Consider the following 19,798-nt stretch of genomic DNA (forward strand, 5'->3'; position numbering starts at 1 on the left):
AAGCATTACATATGCAGACATATCAAGGTATCATCGCTATATAAGCTCACACCTCACTGTATTCCTAACACCATTTCTAGAAAGATAAAGTTCCTTTAAACCATTGGTCTTTTTGTTTCGTCTTAAGACGGGGTCTCACTACATAGCCCTGGCAGGCCTAGAACTCTCTTTGTAGACCAGGCTGGCCTTGAACTCACAGATCTGCCTGCCTCTGCCTCCCTAGTGCCTCCACACCTGGCTTACAATACCACATTTGAAAGTCAACAAGAAAGGATACTTTTGGAATGACTTTTCTAAAACTGATAGACTGGCAGATTATTCATCTAAGAGCATTAAATTCTTAATCTACAAATAATCACATCTTTTCACAGTCCATGAAATGCACTATCCAGCCATTAAGTTCCCTCCAACTGAAACTGAGAAACAAATGAGGCTCTTCTCCTTTAGAGCCACCCATGCTCTCTTTCCCCGGAGCCACGCCCTGTCCTGTGAGCCTGACCCCTGCACACCAGCACTCTGGTCTCAAGGTAGTTGTCTCCTTCCTTCCCATTCCAGAGCGTATTTTTACAATCCTTACGTGTGTGTGTGTGTGTGTGTGTGTGTGTGTGTGTGTGTGTCCACTGCCTGTGGGAGCATGGGTGAGAGGCTGTCTACTGTCTACAGGAGCATGGGTGAGAGGCTGTCTACTGCCTGTGGGAGCATGGGTGAGAGACTGTCTACTGTCTACGGGAGCACGGGTGAGAGGCTGTCTACTGTCTACGGGAGCACGAGTGAGAGGCTGTCTACTGTCTATGGGAGCACGAGTGAGAGGCTGTCTACTGTCTATGGGAGCACGAGTGAGAGGCTGTCTACTGTCTATGGGAGCACGAGTGAGAGGCTGTCTACTGTCTATGGGAGCACGAGTGAGAGGCTGTCTACTGTCTATGGGAGCACGGGTGAGAGACTGTCTACTGTCTACAGGAGCACGGTGAGAGGCTGTCTACTGTCTATGGGAGCACGGTGAGAGACTGTCTACTGTCTACGGGAGCACGGGTGAGAGACTGTCTACGGGAGCACGGGTGAGAGACTGTCTACGGGAGCACGGGTGAGAGACTGTCTACGGGAGCACGGGTGAGAGACTGTCTACGGGAGCATGGGTGAGAGACTGTCTACTGTCTACGGGAGCACGGGTGAGAGGCTGTCTACTGTCTACGGGAGCACGGTGAGAGGCTGTCTACTGTCTATGGGAGCACAGTGAGAGACTGTCTACTGTCTACGGGAGCACGGGTGAGAGACTGTCTACTGCCTGTGGGAGCATGGGTGAGAGACTGTCTACTGTCTACGGGAGCACGGTGAGAGACTGTCTACAGGAGCATGGGTGAGAGACTGTCTACTGTCTATGGGAGCACGGTGAGAGACTGTCTACTGTCTACGGGAGCACGGTGAGAGACTGTCTACTGTCTACAGGAGCACGGGTGAGAAGCTGTCGACAAGAGCATGGCACCTTACCAGTGGCTGCACCACAGAAGAAAATGTCTCTCTACTTTGTTGTTTAATCTCAAGTCAGAGTGTCTGCTCGGCATGGCTCATTTTGTAAATGGTAGGGAAATCAAACAATTGTGAATAGCCAGTTTTTCAGTGTAAGCACTTGAAGCACAGAAGACACTGGGGGCCCAAGGACCATGTAAAACCCACCACCAGTGGCCTGTGGAAAGAACCCCACGGTTGCTCTTTTTAGGGAGGAATTGTGGCAGCATGTGAGAAAGTTACAGACAGAAACAACCAGTTTCCACAGCCAGTGACCACAGGGACTTTGCCTAGCGGGGCTCCCCATCAGAGAGTCAGTCATCTGGCGGGTCGACCTGTTGACTATCAGCTGTCATCTGCTGTATATTCTTAGTGGCCTCCGGCAAGCTGTGTTCTATGCACCGATACATCCTGTTCTGCCTGCAAGAGTTTTTTTTCAAAAAATATGAAGATGTTTCTAACATTAAAAACAGACAGACCATTGATTAAAATCTGGGTATCTAGACTGCTGAAATGTCAGGTGTGGCAAAACCCCACACTTCTCCTTCATGGGAAAGCTCAGCCGGCTCTGCAGAAACTTGAACAACAAGACATAGTCACTGTTGTTATTAGAGAAGAGCCTCTAGTGCATGCAATGCTACCACACAAAAGAAACAGGATAAACAGGAGGTAGGATGCCTGCCTCCTGAGTCCTGGGATTAAAGTGTATGCCACTACAGGGAGGCAGAGGCAGGCAGATCTCTGTGAGTTCGAGGCCAGCCTGGTCTACAAAGCAAGTTCCAGGGCAGTAGGGCTACATAGAGAAATCTTGTCTCGAAAAACAAAACAAGACAACTTTAGGAAAGCACCCCCAGAGATATGCTTTAAGAGAAAGTTTCTGCCTAGAAAAAGACAGAGACGACATTCAGACAGACGCAGCAGTGTGTTCAACGTTTATGACATGTCATATACATAGCGACCATCAGCAGATGTATTATAACACAGAACATCATACTATAGTGTAAGGCATTTCATCGGAAAGAAATGGTATGCCTTGAGGAAAAACACACAGGAAGGACTCTTTCCATGAGTCAGGGTTCTCATGTCCTCAAGGACACTGACTGTGGCTCAGTCCAGGAGGGGGAGGAGTCAAGATAAAAAGGACATGCAACTTGACTCTCGGTCCCATTGTCAATACAAGTCAACTCCCATCAACTTTATGAACTGAAGTTCAATTTTCAGAATTCTTTGAGGCCTTTAATCCCAAGCACTCAGGAGGCAGAGGCAGGTGGATCTCTGTGAGTTTGAGGCCAGCTTGGTCTGCAAAATGAGTTCCAGGATACTAAGGGCTAAATAGACAGACCCTGTTTCAAAAAAAAAAAAAATTCTTTGGGGGGAAAAAAATCTGTTATACACAAGCTTTTTAAAAAAAAAAAACTTCAACGTGAACCATCAAAAGAGTTAGCAAGAAATTAAGTAAGATTAGCATTTAAAACAGCTCTGGTAAATAGTGCTAAGGATAGAATAAAGAACTGTAAAACTAGAAGGAAATGAAAACATTTGGTTGCAAAAAAACCCCTGATAATTAGATCTGGAGAGTGAGAGCAGATATTCAAATGTGTGCCAAATAGTCTCCAAGTCTTAACTTCAGAACAAGAGGACGAACTGGAGAGAGCCTGGAGAGATGGCTCAGTGGTTCAGAGCACTTGCTGTTCCTGCAGAGGCCCCAGATCCAGTCCTCTGTGCCTACGTGACAGCCCAAACGGTCTTAACGCTATCCCAGGGACCAACTGCCTCTTCTGGGAACACAGTCACAGAGTGTACATCCATACACACAGGAAGAACACCACATACAATATAATAAATAAATACTTGTAAATGTGAGGACCAGTTAATATAAAGGAATCAGGACTGATTCAAATAGGGAGCTAACCTGGGTCTGGTGGCACAAGCCTGCAATCCAGCTCCCCAAGAGGCTACACAAATACAAGATGTGCCTAGGATGCAAAGTCAGTTCAAGGCCTGTCTGTCTGGAAAACTTGGTGAGACCTTGTCTCAAAAACAAAAACAAACTTTCAAGGGCTGGGGTACAGCTTACTGGCAAAGCTTAGCATGTACTTGGTCCTAGGGTCCATTCTCGGGCCTGGGAAGAACAGAAAAGCATAGGGAGGTAAATAAAAAAGAATTAAACCTGGAAATAACCCAAGTAATGACACACAAAATGGTTTAAACCTACACTACAGTTCTGGAGAGAGGCTCAACAGTTAAGAGCACTGCTGGTTTATTGCCCGCACCCACGTGGCTGCTCAGAACCCTCTGTGAGTCCAGTTCCTGGAGATGTGATGCTCTTTTCTGGCCTCCATGGACACCAGGCACCCACATGGTTCACAGACAAGCAATAGCATGTAAGCAAAACACCCATACACATAAAATAAATACATCTTAGCAAAAATCAAAAGAATAGAATACAATCATAATGCCTCATCTCCGATAAGATAAGCACTGACCGGAGGAGCCAATATTTGTTAAAGAGGTGCAAGGGAGAAAATGCAATGGATTGTGATTATGACTATATTTCATGTGCACCTGTCCCAGATGATTTACTGGATGTATATATAAAATCAGAATCATCCTTGAATGCCAACAAAAAAAAAAATCTTAATTACCAAGACACTTAAATGAATTTCAAAAGTGTCTAAAAGTTTGGCATTTTGCAGTGTGATCCAGATTCCAAAATGCCTACATGGAGTCAAGATGGGCAAGAATGGTGAACCGGCCAGGCCTTGGTCCCCAAATCACTGCCCAATAGCAAACGGAGACAAGCGTACTAACTGCCCATTCCCCCTCGGGCAGCTATGCAGTGAGGTCGACAGCTGGCCTGCACCTCCTGACTCCGCAGTCCTTTTATCCGAGTGTCTGAGTGTCCCATTAGCTGCCGCTACGTGCAAGTGCCACAGCCCTCCACCGATAACGATCTTCCAAAGAGACACGGAAGGTGAGAACAGAACGGGGAAAAGGCTGCAAAACTGCAAACTGATTCCGTTTCCACAGTTACGACTCTTTACTTAAATGCTAAAGGTCACAATTAATACTAAACACAAACTCTTAAGGCCTTCAGTGAAGGATGAGAAGTTATCAAAACATTTGTATGATTAAAAAAAGGTCTTCACACCTCAGTAATCCCATTAGACTGGGGAGCCATACATACCCATTAAAACATCGAATGCTAATGCCTATTGCAAAACAGCTGGCTGTAAATTATAAAACTGCCTTCTGCAACATCAGAAAAGGATGGTTACAACTTTCTGAGTTGCCAAACCATGTAAATTTAAAAAAAAAAAAAAAGGCATTCTAAAAGAGGATTTACATGAACGTGTAACTACCTAGTTTGACAAAATGAAATGATCTTTATGTGGGGCACCATCCGTGCTTATAGAAAGGAAAACAAAACTAGGGAAGAGAAGCATTACCTGGGCAGGAAATTCAGACAAAGGTCCCTAGTCCTGGTGAAAGCAAGCAGTCAGCTGCCAGGGTGTCCTAGACGCTTCTGGTGCTCACTTAGGTGATTGTGCAATTCACAGCGCACCAATCTCCACCACAGCCAGCAGGGGACGCTGTAGGGAATGGGGACACAGGGGACACAGAAGGGGGCAAGTTTAAGGGAAGGAAGAGGAGAGGAGTGAAATATTCAGCTGTGATGTGCTTACAAAAACACAGTTGTATCTCACACCAGATTACTTACAGGCAGATACTGCTGAAAACAATTTGAAAACAAATTAACTACACAGGAATTCCTCATCCTCTCTACCACTGCCGTTACTCTACTGTGTTGTATCCACTGTCTTTTTCGGAGACAGAGTTTCTCTATTTAAAAGTCCTTGCTATCCTGGAACTTGATTTGTAGCCCAGGCTGGCCTCAAACTCACGGAGATCCTCCTCCCTCTGCCTCCTAAGTGCCAGGATTAAAGGCACGCCCCACCATGCCAGGCTATATCCATTTGTATTTATTTGTTTGGTTTTGGTTTTTTTGAGACAGGGTTTCTCTGTGTAACTTTGGAGCCTGTCCTGGAACTTGCTCTGTAGAACAGGCTGACCTCTAGCACATATAAAAACACTAATAAAAATGAGATAGCTATGTCATATAAAGGTTATATAAAGGTTGAACAACTTAACATTAAATAAATTCAGACATTCTAAAAAAAATGCAGTCATACATGATGTATACATAATAAATAAATAAATGTTTAAAAACAAAAACAAAAACAAGCAACCTACAAATACAAATTACCACATCAGTTTAACTGCCCAAATCAATGAAATTTGTAGTTTTTGTTTCAGAGAACATTGAAGCATAATGTTACCTGTGAGAAATAAGCCAGCCTGGTATGGTGGCACACATCCCTACTGCCAGTACTCAAGAGGCAGACGCAGGTGAACTGCTGTTTGGGCTCAAGACCAGTCTGGGCTACAGAGTGAGTCCCAGGCCAGCCTAAGGTATGGTACTGGACCCTGCTTCTAAAGTGAAAAAGAAAGGAAGGCAGAGAGGGAGGAAGAGAGAGAAAAGAATAAATAACTCATAATCCAGAGAGTGTTCCAGTGATGGGCTATATCTGTATACAGAGTCTGGAGAGACGCATCACTAGCTGCTCTTCCAGAGGACCCATGTTCAATTCCCATCACTACCTACACAGTGGTTCACAAGTCTCTGTAACTCCAGTTCTGGAGAATCTGACACTCTCTTCTGGCCTCCAGGAACACTTCAGGTATGTGGTGCACAGACATACATGCAGGCAAAAAATTCATAACATAAAAATAAATAGAATCTCAAAATATTAAAAAATAAAGTATGTTAGAAAACCAATGTATTATTCAAAAAATTTTAATATATATTCTTTGAATGTCAAGTCAAATTTTTAAAACTACCAAAAAGGTATTGAGAACAAGTAATTTATATCCTATGTGCTTTACAGAGGCCAAAGCAGTCTAACTTAAAAATTTAACTAGTTTAACTTTCTCTGTGTGTGTTGCCTGCATGTATGGGCACCACATGATTATCTGGTACCTATAGAGGCCAGAAGAGGGCGCCAGATCCCCTCGAACTGGATTAAAGATAGCAGAGACCCACTATGGGTGCTGGGAACCAAAAAGAGTTCCTCTGCATGAACAGTAAGTGCTCTTAACTGCTGAGCCATCTCCATCCCCTTGTATAAATTCATTTCTCCAGCCTATTAAATGTGTTTCTAGACAACTGTTACATCCCATCTCTGTCACAGAAGCTAAAGAAGAAACGAGGACAACACAATCACAGTCACTGGCTTTGAACATCAGGGTATTCTGCCCATACAGAAAATGCAAACCACAGATACAACAAGAACAACAGCAAGAGCGTGTGTGTGTGTGTGTGTGTGTGTGTGTGTGTGTGTGTGTGTGTGTGACCAAACAAATCTTAAAATGAACATCAGGAAAGACTAACTTCATTAAAACTGCTCACAGGAAATATATTTGTAAAATGAAGCCTGAGCAAAGATGATCTTTCCTAAAGGGATATAGACACTAGTTTCAGGAAGCAGAAGAAAGGTGACAGATTTGGGTGGGGGGAATCACAAGCCAAATGGATGGCCTCAACAAACCTCAACTCCAATTCGTCCTGTAATAATCATCTACGCAGAAACTAAAAGATAACCACACAAAAATAGTGCCACTGTTATTCCCAGACTAAACCGCTGCATCTAAATCAGGTCATCAATAAAAAAGGCATGGAGGCATCCCATTTCATAACGAACACTGATAAATCAACCCATTCAAACCGATCTCTGATACCCTGCTCCCCAGCAGTCATCTCCAGTTTAGTTAATGACAACTCCATCTTGTCAGTGGTATCCTTTACTGCTCTTCTCTCTTAATCCACATCTTATCCGACGGTCAATGCTGGCTCCACCTTCCAAGTACATCCAGAAACTGACACTCAGCAGCTCCAAGGCATCTATCTACCTTGCTAATGTTTTTGTTTTGGTTGGTTTTGGTTTGGATTTTTTAACCTGAAGAGTTAACTATCTTCCTTGGCTTTTTGTTTTTTCTCTTGTCCTGTTCCTCACATGGCTGCCAAGGTGACCCGTGGCTGCAAACCGGCCACTGGTTTCCAGCCTCACTTCGCTGTAAAAGCCAGTCATTACCAGTTCCCACACTGATACTGGATACAGGGAAACTCTGTCCCACTAATAACAGAAATAAAGCCTGAAACTTGCAGAAAATGGCTCGGTGGTGAAGAGCATTGGCTGCTCTTCCAGAGGATCGGGTATGAGAGCCTTCATCTTCTACCTAGCCTATGCTGGCCTCCAACCCACAATGTAGCAAAGAATGACCTTGAACTTCCTGAATGTCCTTCTCCACATTACACATACTAGGATTATAGGCATGTACCATGCCTCCCTCCCCGTTTCAGACATGGAGCCTGGATAGATCTCCAGGCTCTGTGCACACTAGCCAAGATTCTACACCCCAAGCTGGAGATCCTACATCTTTGGTATTTGTACTTCAGCATGGCCTGGACTTGGTATCTGTCAGGTGAGGATCAAACCCAGGGCTGGAAGCATGCCAAACAAGCTCCTTGCCCTGGAGGTACGCTATCCCCAGCCGCAGCCTGTGTTTCCTTTCCTACCCCACTCTGGTTCACCTTACAGGAGGCCTCAGCACCTTTCAAAAGGACAAGGCACCACCCTCAGGGCTGTTGGCGTTTGCTCCATCACCTCTTCCAGGTGTCTGCCAATACTTTCCAGCCGCACACTGCTGACCACCACACTCAAGACTAACTTGAAACCCATCCCTAGCTTCCCATCCCTTTCTGTTACTTAAAATAGCACTTAACACATACTGTTACACGTTTCACTAAGTACTGTTTATTAAAATGTAAACGCCACGAGTGTGGGGATTTTTATCTATCTTTCTCATTGCAATATTCTTAGTACTACAGAGCAGTATTTTATATAAAGCAGGCACTCTTTATATATTTGCTTAAAAACTAATATACAGGGCTGGAGAGATGGCTCAGTGGTGAAGAGCACTGGTTGCTCTTCCAGAGGTCTTGAGTTCAATTTCCAGCAACCATATGGTGGCTTAGAACCATTTACAATGGGATCTGATGCCCTCTTCTGTCATGAAGATGTACAGGAAGACAGAACACACACATACATAAATAAATAAATCTTAAAAAAAAATAATATACATATATATCACTAGGGGTTACATTAAAATGAATACTATAAAAAATTACCTTTTTTTTTTTTTTTTTTTGGTTTTTCGAGATAGGGTTTCTGTGTAGTTTTTGGTGCCTGTCCTAGATCTCACTCTGTAGACCAGACTGGCCTCAAACTCACAGAGATCTGCCTGGCTCTGCCTCCCAAGTGCTGGGATTAAACGCGTGTGCCACCACCGCCTGGCTCAAAATTACTTTTAAATAATCTCAAATCTTATAAAAGTAAATTCATTTGTCCAAAAAGAAACTCAGTTTTCTCTTAGTTACCTGATCTAAGTAAACCAACTCCCACAAATTTCATACAGCAGTATAATTTAGAAATGGGCTATAAGCCCTATTAATGCTTCCTAGACCCGAATATAATCAATTAAAATCATCCTTGCATCTGTAATGTTCCACATGTTGTACATGTAAGTGCTCAGGACCTGGAATACATATCTATACACAAAGTATCAAGCTTTCTCACAAAGTGAAGCAAGCGTGCCAGAGGTCGAGGCCAAGGCTGAATTGACAGCACTTGGCAGCTGGAGGCAGGAAGATCAGCAGGCCCAAGCATGGTTTTGGAGATGGTGCAGTGAGGACGGATGCTTGCCACCAAACCTGATGACCTGAGTTACGTTCCCAGGACCTACATGGAAGAGATCCGACTCCCACAAGTTGTCCTCTAACTTTCCACATGCACACCATGGCATGCCTGCACCCACCACACACAATAAACGAAACACTTAGAAAACGTTAAGTGTTTTAAGCAAAGCTGTGATATCTATATAGCAAGAACTTGCCTCAAAATAAAACAAAACAACATGTGAAGCATGTGAAAACTTAGTCTTTGAATAGTGGCATAATTACTTAAGAAAGTAACTTTGTGTACATACTTGTATGTGAATACACATATGTGCACACAGATGTGGAGGTCAAAGGTTAATACCTCATTCACTCTCCACCTCATTTTTTTTTTTCAATATTTTGAGATAGACTGTCTCACTGAACCTGGAGCTCACCAATTCAGCTGGATTCGCTGGCCAGCAAGCTCTAGGGAGTCTCCTGTCTCCACCTTCCCAGCCCTGGGATTAAAGACATGCTGCTCCATCAGGCTGTTATGTGGGTGCTGGGATCTGAACTCAGGTCCTCGGGGTTGTGAAGGAAGCACTGTACCCACAAGTCATCTCCCAGCCTGCAATCCCCCTTTAAACTGCCCCCCCCCCCCGTTAGTTTACAAAACAACTCATACTGAGACACAGAAGCCTCTCCTCTTCCCACCCTCGCAGCTGGCTGGATCCAGAGACTCTCCAAACCTGGTTCTCCAAACACAGCAACAGACAGACACCAGGTTCTGAAGGATATCAGCATCCTTTCGATACATTGGTGTTCAACCTAAGCTACTCCAAGTTCATTTGTGGATGCTATATTTCCACTTCACATACTGTTCCCAGACCTAGACTCCACAAACAAGACTTCTTTACTAACCATCCTTCTATTAGCAGTCACACACACACCCCAGGAACGAAGTTCAGTTTCCTTAACACAGCAAATGAGGCCCATGAAAACCTAATTTAGTTAAGCCTATTACTGACATCAAAATGAGCAGCAATCTTGATTCAAAATCATTCTCTCCATAGCCAGATCTTCGCTGTCAGTGGTGGTTTAAGTGAGAATGCCCCTTACAGGCTCATCTATTGGAATGCTTGGTCCTCAGGTGGTGGAGCTGTCTGGGAAGGATTACGAGGTGTGGCCTTATCGAAGGAGGTGAGTCACTGCGGGCAGGCTTTGGACTTTCAAAAGTTCTTGTTATTCCCAGTTAACTTTCTCACTGCCTCCTACTTGTAGGAAAGGACGTGAGCTCTCAGCTACCGTCCCAGTGTTATGTCTGACTGCCTGCTGCCATGGTCCCCACCAGGATGGTCACAGACACAACTTCTGGAAATGTAAGCTCCCAACTCAATGATTTCTTTTGTGAGTTGCCTTGGTCATGGTGTCGCCTCACAGTTACAGAAAGGGAACTAAGACACTGTTCAACTCTTTGTCACCACAAATTGATCTATGAATAGCTAGAATTGGGCCATAAAGATTTTGTCTCCTAAGAATTTAAAAGTTGGCAGGAAAGATCAGAGAGTAAGAGTCCTAAGAAACAGGTCAATTGCCAAAGGAGCAATTTTCAACCAGAGCAGTTTTATGCCTCAGGGAACTTTTGGAAACTCTTAGAAATACTAAACACCCCACACCCACACTGTGTGGAAGAGTCCTCAACAGCAAAGAACTGTCTCGTCTAAGAGGTCTAGTCTAAGGAGCTGACAGACCCTGCTGAAGATAAAGGTCCAGGGCCTCTCCCAGGGCATTCACAGAGCCTCAGTGGCGTCCGCCTGTCTCACGGTTTGTGGTCAGATCTTCCCCTGAATCTGTGACCCACCCAACAGCTTCAACTACATTTCCCTTTTTACATAAATAGCCACATTTCTGTTGTTTGCAGACAAAGCAGCCTTAGCTAGTGAAGTTATCTAGCTCAACCATTTGATACACAGCTACATATTTTAAACCAGTTTCTCAGCTCTTCAGCTGCTGACATTTGGTCCCGATGAGTTTTTATTTTAAGAGGTCTCTGTGCTGTGCATGATAGTGTCTAGCTTCTCTACCTACCGGGTGCCAACGGAACCACCTTCCAAGTCATAGTAATCAAAAACATTGCCAAACGTCCCGCAAGGAACAAAGTGCAGTGATAGACAATCACAGCTTCAAACAAGATAAAGGCTCCACCCAGATGAGGTGCAGTCTACCAGGCGAACTCATCTCCAGAAGCGTAATATACTACGTCCTGAGGCTAAGGGGCAGGAAGGGAGCACTTGTACTTGGATCGTTGTTATCATTTTTCAGGTTCTGGCTGAATTAAAAGTGAATCTTTTGTCCCTGCGCACATATCTACACATGTGTACACAGAGACACAGAGTAACAAATAAAAAGGTCTAAAGGTGAAATGAAAGGTACTTCCTGCTCGATCTTCCTTTCTTCTATTGGTTTGAACATTTTAAAGAACTTCGTATTCCCTTATGGGGGGAGTGGAAGAAAAAAGATTCCCCTGTAACTACCTTCAACACATACCCTGTTCTAGTCTAAAATACTTTGGTAATTTCTCCTTGAATGGCTTTTCCTGTTTCATTTCTCTTGAAAATATAGCACTTCTAACCTCTTCCTTGTTCTCACCACACTCTGGGGGTTCAGATCATAGTTCAGATCAGGCAAGTACACAAGCTTTTCATTAACGTAAGAGGCACTCAGAAAACAAATATTGGGCAAGAAACAGAGATGTGGATTGACAATACTCAAATCATTCAGTATTTACTTCAAGTATGTGCCAGTCTCTTATAAAACAATTCCTTGTCCACACTTTTCCAACACGCCAACTTCAAAAGTATTGCCCAGCCTCCAATATTGCTAGTTTCAATCTTAAAATCTTATGGTTCGTTCAGAGTGCGCATTCTATTTTTTTCTAGACCAATGGTTCTCAACCTGTGGGTCACGACCCCTCCAGAGTCAAATAACCTTTTCATAGGGATGACATATCAGATATCCTGCATATCAGATGTTTACATTATGATTCATAACAGTAGAAAAATACAGTTATGAAGTAGCAATAATTTTGTGGTTGGGGGGTCACCACAACATGAGGAACTATATTAAAGGGTCACAACATCAGGAAGGTTGACGACCACTGATCTAGACAGACTTCTTCCTGGATGAGTCCCTACAAAAGAGCCTAAAAGGACTTGGACATTTTCCTAATTCTTCTTTTCTATGACAGGACAGGTACTGACTTCCCTCCCCCAAAGTATTTCAGTATTCCAGGCTGGCTTCAAACTCTGTATGATGCTAAGGATGACCTTGAGCTTCTGAGGATAACTTTGAATTGATAACCTCCACCTCCTAGGTGCTGAGATTATCGGAATGTCTCGTCACTCCCAGGTTATAAAATGTTGGAGATTGAACCCAATGCTTCCTGCATGATAGGCAAGCACTCTGCCAGCTTGGTAAACTGAGTCCCATCTCCAGAACACATATGGTAGTAGGTGAGAACCAACTTCTGCAAGCTGTCCTCAGACGCCCATACATTGGCTGGATCAAGCACGTAAGTGCACACTTGGACACACACAGTAAGTAAATGTAAAAATAAAATAATAATCTTAAAAAAATAAACTGCAAATGATTTCTCCATTAAAAAGAAAGAGAACACTAGTGTTCTAGAAACTTTCTCATTTGAAAAGAAATGCTCATTACTATTTACCACACAGGTGTAAGAAATCATGAAGATTATAAGTAATCCTAAGTACTTAACTCTAAGTATGCGGATATTATCTATGTTATAAAGTAAGCCATTACACTCCCGCTCTTAATCTTAAGAGTTCTTCCCAAATGGACTTGTACAAGAGAATTAAAGGATAATGCCCTAAGGCACTTATTGATTGAATTAAATTTTCTTCTAGGCACACAGAGTGGTACAGCACCATTATCCTTGGAAAAGAAATAAGCAATCAAACCATTGCCTCTGGATCGGAATTATAGAACTAGATCTAAGAAAGGGTAAGTAAATGTACCTCATATGAATCAGACCTACCTAAGTCATAAACATTATTTTAAAGAACTAAAACTCTTCCGAAATAAGATGACTCAGTATTGCACTGTCTACATAATTTTAAAAGAAATTCCCAACAAGGCGTGGTAGCGCAGACCTCAGGAAGTACTCAGGAAGCTAAGGTGGGATGACACTGAGCTTGAGGGTAGCCAGGGATTTGTCATGCATGAGTTACAGGACAGCCTGAGCTACATAACCTGTTTCAAATACACACACACACACACACACACACACACACACACACACACACACTTTCTAATTAGTGATCTTAAGAACCAAAGACCTGGTCACAAACTTTGCTACAGTTCGTTACTTTTTTGCACACATACTATATGTATTAAATTTTATTCAATCTAATGTCAAGGAAATATCTGCTGAATCACAGTATTGTTTTTATTCAGTATGTTCTCAGTGTATCACCTGGAGTATAAATAAATCGGGAGAATGAAGACTTGTGTTTACTATAAAAGTCTATCATTATACCTCCTTTAATCAGTTAAAAGTATTCATTAACTTACAAATAACAGAGAGAGAAAGAGATCCTACACCAAGGGCTCGGAATTCCCTGTCACCAACTTGGAACCGGATCCTACATTTAGCCTGTGTCTTGAGACAAATATGGAGAAGCCGAGAGCAGTAACAAACTGCCAGTTTACTGAGTCATGTTTCTGACTAAAACTGTGTTATGAAATGGAAAGAATGATCCGCCTTGGGTTCAAACACCAGAGGCGTTAACTCCCTGAAATTAAAAGGGTCCTCGGAAGCAAAATCCGAAAACTCTCCAGCAAGAACGATGCGGGCACTGAGACGACTCGGCGAAGAACTTGCCCGAGCTGAGAAACTCTTGCTTATTTACCTAAAACAAAAAAATCCCGGTTGTGCAAACAAGCACACCCTCCCATGCAACAGAGAGGGGACGCCAGGTAGGAACAATTGCAAGGTTAACGTTTCCCTGGGAAGGCAGCCTCAGCCCCGAGAGTCCACGAATACACACACACACACACACCCCAGCAGTCCTCGGGTAACGGAACCGCTCGCCTCCGAGCCCCGGGAGCTGCCGAGCCCGACCCGGTCCCAGCCCAACACCTGGGTGACGCCAGGGGACGTCATTCCGGCGGAGACCCCGGCCCGCCGAGCCCCGGCCACCCTCCGCGTGACTCGTGGAGAGGGGCCGGCCGGGGGGCGCCACCAGCGGCCGGGAGAGCCCGGGACCCCGGCGACCAGCGGAGGGGCCCGGCTCGCAACGCTCGCTCGCTCGCTGACCTGGAGAGGTGCTTCAGGATCTGTTTCTTGATGATCCCAGCCATGGTGCCCGCCGGGGCTCGAGCGCCGCTCTCTCGCTGTTTGCTCCTCACAGCCTCCTCCTCCTCCTCTCTTCGCGGCTGCCTCCTCTCGGTCCCGCCTCACCGGGCCGGGGGAGAGGCCCCGCCGGAGCGCTCACTCTCGGGAGAGACTCGAGGCCCTGGCCGAGGCCGCAGCCGCCGCAGCCGCCGCCGAGAGCCCGGAGCATGACGCTCAGGCCGCCGCGGACGCCGCCGGCGCCATCTTGGCTGCAGCATCACCTAAGAGACCGGGGGCGGGGAGAGGAGTCGGGGGCGGAGCGAAGGGTCGGGGGCGGAGCGAGCTCGAGGTGGGCGGGACCTGGGGGAGCTCCCTGCGTCCGGCAGGTCCCCCTTCGGACTCCTACCCGGGTCCTCCGCTGCCCTGATCCAGCAGGATCCATGGACTCCCATTCCCAGGAGCTCCTGGGGCTTTCATCGTTTCTTCACCTCTCCCTAATCGTGTCTTTGCCTCCATTGCTGACTTTCTCTCCCACGTCTTACTCCATTTCCTCCGATCTCAACTTTCGGCTCCATAAATAGCTCGGTTGGCGTTGCCCTTTTGACCATCTCAGCGTATTACCTCAGTTTCTTTTCTTTTGCTAAGATCTTTTCCCCTTAGCCGACAGCTGTAATACAGTGTTTCCTTTATTTATTCTAACCCTAAAAGAAGTAAAATTGACGGCACGTCCTATTAAATAGAATACATCTAAAGACCTAGAAATTAGAACGTCTGGGGCCAGTGAGATGGCTCAGCCAGTAAAAGCACTTGCCATGCAAACCTCAGGACTTGAGCTTCATGCCCAAACCACCATGAAGGAGAGAACTGATCCCGAAAGAAATTCTCCGGCCTCCACTTGTGCGTCCCTACACACACCTACACACACACACACACACACACACACACACACACACACACACATATTGTTAAATAGAATGCCAATATTGAAGTCCTGGTTAATATTTTTCCAGCTGTGGTTAACCTGGAAAGATTATTTTCGCTTTTAGCTTCACTTTGTGTGTGTGTGTGTGTGTGTGTGTGTGTGTGTGTGTGTGTGAATATGTACGAAACTTTGGGCACACAAGTGGAGGTCAGGAAACAGCCCTGGGCGGCAGTCCTTACGTTCTATGGTTTCCTTAACAGCTGCTTGCAGACTCCAGGTTAACTGGCTCTCCTAGGATTCTCTTGTTTCCTCCCTCATCTTGCCTAAAGAGTGCTGGGAATACAGACACCTGGCTTTATGCAGATTCCATTCAAGTCCTCATGCTTTCAAGACAAATGTATTGTCTGCTAAGCCAGCTCCCCCAGCCAGTTAGCCTCACTTTTAATCATCTTTAAAATATAAGGTCTGCTCTCGTAGATGGTTGAGCATGAGCCGAAGTAGGTACTTGTTGCTGTGTCTGGGCCATTTTTTGCTGGTCATCTGTTACAGAAGCAGGTCTGGAGAAAAGATATAAATATTTCATATATAGTTGGCAGTTAGGCAATGCAGTCACCTGAGGTGAAAAACAACCTTGTTATAGTTATCAATGCACGAAGCATGTCAGGTTAGCAAACAAGAATTCACCACAAAAGCCATCTGAGATATTTGGAAGTAGTCGAGCTGGGTAGGGTGATGCAAAGGTGATCAACACTTTGGCAACAGAGGCAGGAAGATTGATGTAAGTTTGAGGCCATCGTGATCTGCACAGCAACATCCTCTCCAAAATAAATAAATAAGGTTTTAAAAACTAACTCCAGCCGGGCGGTGGTGGCGCATGCCTTTAATCCCAGCACTCGGGAGGCAGAGCCAGGTGAATCTCTGTGAGTTCGAGGCCAGCCTGGACTACCAAGTGAGTCCCAGGAAAGGCGCAAAGCTACACAGAGAAACCCTGTCTCGAAAAAACCAAAAAAAAAAAAAAAAAAACCTAACTCCAAAGCAGAAATTGAACTGCGTGGACCTGTGACCCTTAACAACTCATAAAATGCCTGTTATGGGACCGACTCCTCCTTGGGGGCTGGCATGACAGTCAGGTGTTGTGCTTTAGAGCTTTACTAGACCAGAGACGGCTGCCTACAGCTGGCCACATCCTGTCCCTGGCCAGGTGACTCATCCACAGTCTCCTCCTGGAACACTGCTCTTCTCAGTCCCTGTGCTTGGAGAAGATAATGTTCCTCACCCCAGCCCCAACCCCTCTCTTCAGCCGACAAAGAGTGCCTTATCTTAAAAATAATTGTAGGTGGAGATCAGCTGTATTTACAGAAGAATAAGTGTTAAAAGCAACATTTGATTGAGGTTTACAGGTAACAAACACTTTTTTCTTTTCCTTTTCCTTTCTTTCTTTTTTTTTTTTTTTTGACTAGCTTTGTCCTGATTATGAACTATAAGAACAAACAAGTACAGAACAACAAAACAGAATACAAGGAAGTTAAAACATTCCTAAGGTCCAGGTCAGTCTCTGAGCACAGTACAGACTGGATAGTCTGGTGCAATTCAAACTGCCAACACCCACAGGTACCTTTCCTCTGCCCTGAGCTTCTTACAGAGTCATAATAGCTCTGACTACAGCAGTTTTCTGCCTACACTAGAAGTTTTAGTTTATATGCACGTGGAGTGCACACATGTATATGTAAAAGTTAGAAAAGAGATGGGTGAAATTAATCTTTAGTGTCTTTAAAAATTTTTTGGACCACTTTGATTCTAAAAACATACCTAAAAGGACACTTATATACCACTTATCTTCTGGTTTATTGAGAGATATGCCTGGGCTTGTTTTTTTGTTTGTTTGTTTTTTGGTTTTTGGGGTTTTTTGGGGGGGTTGTTTGTTTGGTTTTTCGAGACAGGGTTTCTTTGTGTAGCTCTGGCTGTCCTAGAACTCACTCAATAGACCAGGCTGGCCTCAAACTCACAGAGACCCACCTGCCTCTGCCTCCCGAGTGCTGGGATTAAAAGCAGGCACCACCACCGCCCAGCCGATACACCTGTTTTATGTGGATATAGAACTCAAATGTCAAATGTATCTCTGATATAGCGTGAAAACTTAATTTTAAAAGCTTAAAAATGCATGACAGTGCATGCCTAGAACTGTAAATAGTGAAAAGGCAAGTTCGTGGCCAGAACTGAGCGACTTGGTGAGATCAACAAAACAGAACAAAAGCCAGCAAAGGGCTGGGGGTGTAGCTCAGCGACAGAATGCTATCCCCCACACAAAGTTAATAACTGTTCATTTTTAATGGGAATTTTGAAAAGTTATAGGCAGATATGGGAAATCGCTGCACCTTCAGCCAACTCAGATATGGATGTGTGTGTGTGTGTGTGTGTGTGTGTGTGTGTGTGTGTGTGTGTGTATCAGAAATAATTATTTTCAAAGTAAGCTAGGGAAAATGAAAATGAACTAGGGAATTATAAAGATACAGTTGAGGTATAAAACAGTAGAAGAATATAGGGTAATCATATCAGCTTATCTACTTGGCTAGGTTTTTGTATTCAAATAAATGAGTATGTAAAAGTCATTTGAAATTTTCTCTATAAAAAAAAAGGAAATTGTTGAAATAGGAAAAGCTGTTACATTCTATCCCTCCATGTCACCCAGCCACAACTTGGTGTTTTTCAGAGACAAAAGTAACGAGAGTTATGTCTAAAAAAGGAAAAGAAATTGCACTACCTCCCGAGGGTGTAGCAGGAAGGTTTATGGGTTTTGGGGGGGATAGTTAATGCATAATCTAACGACCTGACTTGTTTTGAGGAGCGGGGATGTGGAATTACAATGGCTCCACGTGCCTGTAGTAATAGCCAATCAGGGGGTTGGGACAGCAGGACCATAGGAGGCCTGGAGCTTGAGGACAATGAGAGAGGCTGAGTGGAGAATAAGAGAGAGAGGGGAAGAGAGCCAGAACCAGAGAGAGAGTCAGAAAGGCGCACCTTGAGAATGGAAAAGGTAGCATGTGGGTTGATGAATCACTTTAACATTTAATCATATACTATAAAACAAGGCCTTTAAAAATATCTGGGGCTTTCTGGTAGTGACAACCTCCCTATAAGAAGACACCTCTTCAAAGGGACGCCTCCATCCCTCTCCAGAAAGGAAAGAGGAAGCAGGAAGTAGCTCATTTCTGCGGAGCCCCAGCTCCTCGTTCAAGGCTGTGAGATGCCCAGGCTGCTGAAAAGCCACCCCAGCCCTTAGCCCCAAGTACGCCCTTTTTTTTTTTTTCTATTTCAGCTCCCCTGTTCTTCTCTGCCTGCCCGGAGGAGGAAGAACAAGGCTGACAGAAAGATGTTCCTTCTGGAGGAAGCAGGATAAAAAAAGCACTCTGAGGTAAGTGGAAAACCATTCCGATAAACATGTGTCCGATATTTAAAACAACAACAAAAAACTAGGGTTGCCTAAACTAAAAGGTAAAAACTGTTTTTGCTGCCAAAGAGCGAACATCCGAGTGTGGATGTAGAGTCACATGACCAAGAACCAGAGCTCTGACACAACTCGAGCTCAAATGTTGCCTCAGACACTTTTCATTGTGTAAATTTGGGCAAGATTTCTTTTTTTTTTTTTTTTTTTTTTTGAAATGCTTTTCCAGGCTGTTATTTCACCTGTAGGAGATAATAGTATCTAACTTTGGGTAATTTGTGAGGCCTAAATGAGATTGTGCACATAGTTTGACGCACACTGGTGTTACTATTCGTTGCATAACGAGAACACAAAGAACAGAAAGCTTCACAAAAAACAGGAGGGTTTGCAGTACAGGTGGCCAGGTCTCAAAGGAACCCAAGACAAGTCTCACTCAGTACCTACCGGTGGCTCCTCCCAGCACTTTTAGCCACGCCCCCTACCCTGAGCCTCTCCAGCTCAGGGGCGGGGCTTCTGCTTCCGTTCCCCCAGCCTGATCCCTATATAACCGCAGAGATTTTTTGGCTACTGGGTGGGTCCTCTTGGTCTGCTTGCCCCTTTCTGGTTCTCCGTATCCCAGTCTCCTCTCACAGCTCGGATCATTCCACTGGCCTGGTTCAATGTGAACCCTCTGCCTGTTTTCTTCCTCATTTCTGTAATAAAAGTTTCTCCTCAAGCATACCCACAGCTGTCATGTCCTCATTCCTCTTTTTTTTTTTCATCCAGAGGTATTATTTCAAAAGACGAGTAAGACAC

General features: G+C 44.5%; 1 protein-coding gene across 3 annotated transcripts in view; it reads right to left on the minus strand.

The window, feature by feature from the left end:
* Window positions 1–14,931, minus strand: part of Uhrf1bp1l (UHRF1 binding protein 1 like) — a 75,416-nt gene extending 60,485 nt beyond the window's left edge. Inside the window, exons 1-2 of one of the 3 annotated variants that reach the window (XM_028857188.2) lie at window positions 14,622–14,921; window positions 4,956–5,099 (exon numbers count right to left, since the gene is read on the minus strand). Coding sequence is in view for 2 of the 3 variants with exons in the window: in XM_028857187.2 (XP_028713020.1) it covers window positions 14,622–14,665 (44 nt within the window). In the remaining variant the exon portion in view is untranslated. Of the gene's footprint in view, window positions 1–4,955; window positions 5,100–14,621 lie in introns of all 3 variants that reach the window. The other 2 variants (XM_028857187.2, XM_028857186.2) reach the window with 2 other exon arrangements.
* Window positions 14,932–19,798: the final 4,867 nt, after the last annotated feature.

This window comes from Peromyscus leucopus, chromosome 18 (genome assembly GCF_004664715.2).
Source record: "Peromyscus leucopus breed LL Stock chromosome 18, UCI_PerLeu_2.1, whole genome shotgun sequence".
In the NCBI taxonomy this organism is placed as follows: domain Eukaryota; kingdom Metazoa; phylum Chordata; class Mammalia; order Rodentia; family Cricetidae; genus Peromyscus; species Peromyscus leucopus.